General features: G+C 37.6%; 1 protein-coding gene across 1 annotated transcript in view; it reads left to right on the forward strand.

Annotated features, from left to right (window-relative positions):
• Positions 1-562: 562 nt before the first annotated feature.
• LOC110280298 (uncharacterized) overlaps positions 563-3,795 on the forward strand; it is a 9,416-nt gene continuing 6,183 nt past the window's right edge. The window contains exons 1-2 of the mRNA XM_052262676.1: positions 563-742; positions 832-922. Of these exons, the coding sequence (XP_052118636.1) occupies positions 563-742; positions 832-922 (271 nt within the window). The remainder of the gene's footprint in view (positions 743-831; positions 923-3,795) is intronic.

Genomic DNA, 3,795 nt, shown 5'->3' on the forward strand with positions numbered 1-3,795 from the left:
GAGTAAAAAAAAGAAATTAAAATTAAAATTAAAATTATAGGATTGTTGCAAGAAGTGGTATGTGAGAAAAAAATTGCACTAAAAACAGATGTCGCGATTCCAATTCGCAAAAGACATGGACAAAAACTCCAGGTACTTCAACAACGTAGCTTCAACAAGAAGGAGGAATAATAGGATTGATGCGTTGGTTAATGGAAGGTTAGTAAGAAATCAAGCAAGAATAAAAATTGCTATCAGAGAGTTTTACAAGAGTTTATGTCATCAGGAGGAGTCTCCTATGGTGGGTTTTAAGGATGATCTGGTGGATATAATCGCTGAAGATGATGCAGCAACTTTAGAGGCCGTGCTGTCGGTTAAGGAGATTAGAGATGCAGTGTGGGACTGTGAATCATCCAGGGCACCGAGAAATGATGGATACAATATGAACTTCATCAAGAAGTGTTAGAACGAAATTGGGGCTGAGTTCACAACAGCTGTGTTGGGGTTCTTTCAGACATTTAGGCTACCGACAGATTCTAGTATCACATGGGTTGTATTGGCGCCAAATTTCATTCCAATTAGCATGGTTGGTTGTGTGTATAAGGTGATTTCTAAGGTATTGGTTGGGAGGATGAGATCAGTTATGCTAGGCCTGATTGGAGAGACTCAGCGTGTGTTTGTTAAGGGTCAAAAAATACATGATGGGACCTTTATTCCATATGAAACTGTACATTGGCTTAAAATAAAGAAAAAGGAAGCAGCTGTAATCAAGCTGGATTTTCAAAAGGCATATGATAGGGTCAAGTGGAGTTTTGTGGACATTGTTATGCAGAAGATGGATTTTGGGTGCAGGTGGAGGCAGTGGGTTATGGAGTGTGTTACACATCTTTTATGTCAATATTGATAAATGATTCACTAACAAAGCCGTTCAAGATGGAAAGAGGTCTGAGAAAAGGTGATCCTCTATCTCCTTTCTTGTTTGTACTTGTTGTTGATGTCTTAAATAGAATGATTGAAGTGGCAGTTAGAAACGGCCGAATATCCCCAATATTCGTTGGGAGAGACAATATAGAATTGTCACACTTCCAGTGACACTGTGTTGTTCTGTTCGTTAGAGGATGAGAATACTAAGAACTATAAGAGGCTTCTATGTTGCTTTGAGTTGATGTCGGGGTTAAGTCTCAATTTTAAAAAATTCAATTTGATCCCAGTCAATTATGAACAACAGTGGGTTTGAAGTATATGCAGTTTGTTGGGGTGCAAGGAAGCTACTCTTCCGGTCAAATACATGGGAATCCCTCTAGGAGCAAACCCGAGGTTGGTCAAGACTAGGAAGCCAATTATTGACAAAGTGAGGAGAAGCTCTGTTTATGAAAATCTAAGGTACTCAACAAAGCGAAAAAGTTGGTGCTCATCAAAGCAGTATTAAATAGCCTGCCGGTATATTATTTAAGCTTATATAAGATGCCAAAAGCTGTGGCAGAGAAACTGATTTCTTTATAGAGAAAGTTCTTGTGGAGTAAGGAGGATGGAAGGAATGGTATGTCGTTGGTTAAATGGGAAGTGGTCTAAGCTCCAAAAAAGCTAGGTGGGTTAGGGGTTGAAAATGCGATGCTTCGTAACATAACACTCTTATTTAAGTGGTGGTGGAGGTTTTCAAAGGAGCAGTGTCCGTTGTGGAAGAATGTGGTATGCTCATGTAATAACCTTTCCTCTAATGAGCTATTATCCACCCAGACATTATATAACACCCTACCACACAGAGCCTTACGCTTAAGTCGTAAAGCAGAGGTGGCAAGATATTACGACCTCTAAAAGAAAAGGATATGTACATAATATAGTTGGATGAAATCACATCTAGGAGCCTTGAAGGATAAGCTAAACAAAAATGATAAACAAAAAATCATGTCACACTCGCATGAATATTCGTAAAACGGACATGTAAAATCGAAAGAAAACAAAAACATATATACATATCAGAGTTCTAAAACTCAGATAGCAAGCTCCAGACTCGACCTGCGAAGCTAAGACCGGCCAGAGTATATAATTATGTATATATATACAACCAAAAATAAAACTCAAACTATAAAATAAATACCTATATCTCCAAGTCAACCTCTAGAAGGGACAAAACATAAAATGTACATGCGGAGATTCTATAAACATATATACATAGCCTAAAACACAATATGACAGTCCAAAAAGGTAGTTCTTCGCTTGTAAGGAGCGTCTCCAGACACTCAACGAGGTGTCTCTCGACCTGCATATGAAAAGCAACAAAATATATATGGAATGAGAACCGGAGGTTCTCAGTATGGTAAAGGTACCCACATAGTTAATATAAAAGGTCCCGGGAGAGCCAGAGGCATTCCTAGAACTTCGACACTCAGACTTCAGCTTAAGGGTTCAACTAAACTAGAAATTAGATAAGTTATTTAAGGTATTCAAGTTCTGAATCTAACTTTAACCTAATACTTCATGTTCTGTCTCCTCCAATCATCCGAATCACTGGTGGAACAACCCCCTCCACACCTCTGCCAAGAGGGGTTTCTCAGAAAACATACACATACAATTCAAGTAAGGAAAATACAGATAGAGAAGCATTTACAACAAGTAGAACAAGTAGCAGTTAAGCAGGATTAAACAGCTAAGCAAACTAAAATAATGCACACTCAAACAAAGCAAACAAATGCATATGATGTATGTATGTCCTATGGTTAATGAGTCTCATCTGTCGGTTATACAGCAACCCGACATGTCCTAGTAGTTAACCATTAGACAATCCATTTGTGCGCGCATCCCCAAGCTCAATAATGTTTCATGGAGTCAAACTCCAAGCTCAAATATAATATTCCATGGAGTCACACTCCAAACTCAATAATATAGTGTTCCATGGAGTCAAACTCCAAGCTCAATAATATTCCATGGAGTCAAACTCCAAACTCAAATATAATATTCAATATTCATATATATATGCATGCCCATGGGGGAATCCGGAGAGTTAAAGTGCCCGGCCACATCTTGCGACAGAGGGTCAACAAATAGTCTCAAATACACACGCTACATAATAATCTCTTTCCTTTTTAAAATAACACTTCAAATCAAAACTCCAATCCTTATAGAAGTTTTGGCAGTATCTCCTTTAAAACTCGAATTTCTACCACCCTTCAAGGGTCCCAACTATCAAATCAAACACCTCTCAATCCTTCAAATCATTTCCAGTAACAAATTATTTCAAAATCAAACAAATACCAATATTAAATCTTTTTTCAAGCCGACCAACTTCAACAGCAAATTATTAACAACAGCTAAACCCCACATTTTATTCCATATACACAATCCATTAATTATACATTCAGTTCATTCTTATCTTAAGGTCTTCTAGCCTAAGTTTTCACGTGACATTAAACATTAACTACGAGAAACCAAAACCATACTTTTGTACGGAGTCAAAATATTCGAAGCTCCGGAGAAGCTTTTTGACTGAGCTATCGAAGAAAAAAATGTCCAGAATCGTTTATGCCTCCTAGAACTCTAGTTGGCCGAACTCAAGGGGTAGAGGAGCTATATCACCGTCAACTTTCACCGATCAAAAATAATGTTAACATGTAGAAGAGAAGGATACAAATACTTTTACCGGATTAGATTTTTTACTGGAATTACGAATTGTAAGAAATTGAACATGTAGAAGAGAAAGATACAAATACTTTTATCGAATTAGATTTTTTACTGGAATTACAAATTGCAAGAAATCGAAGCCGAAAATTCGGAGGGGTTATGTTCTGTTTCTTTCTCTCTTGGTTACGCTCTTTTCTC

Source organism: Arachis duranensis, chromosome 1, assembly GCF_000817695.3.
Source record: "Arachis duranensis cultivar V14167 chromosome 1, aradu.V14167.gnm2.J7QH, whole genome shotgun sequence".
NCBI lineage: Eukaryota > Viridiplantae > Streptophyta > Magnoliopsida > Fabales > Fabaceae > Arachis > Arachis duranensis.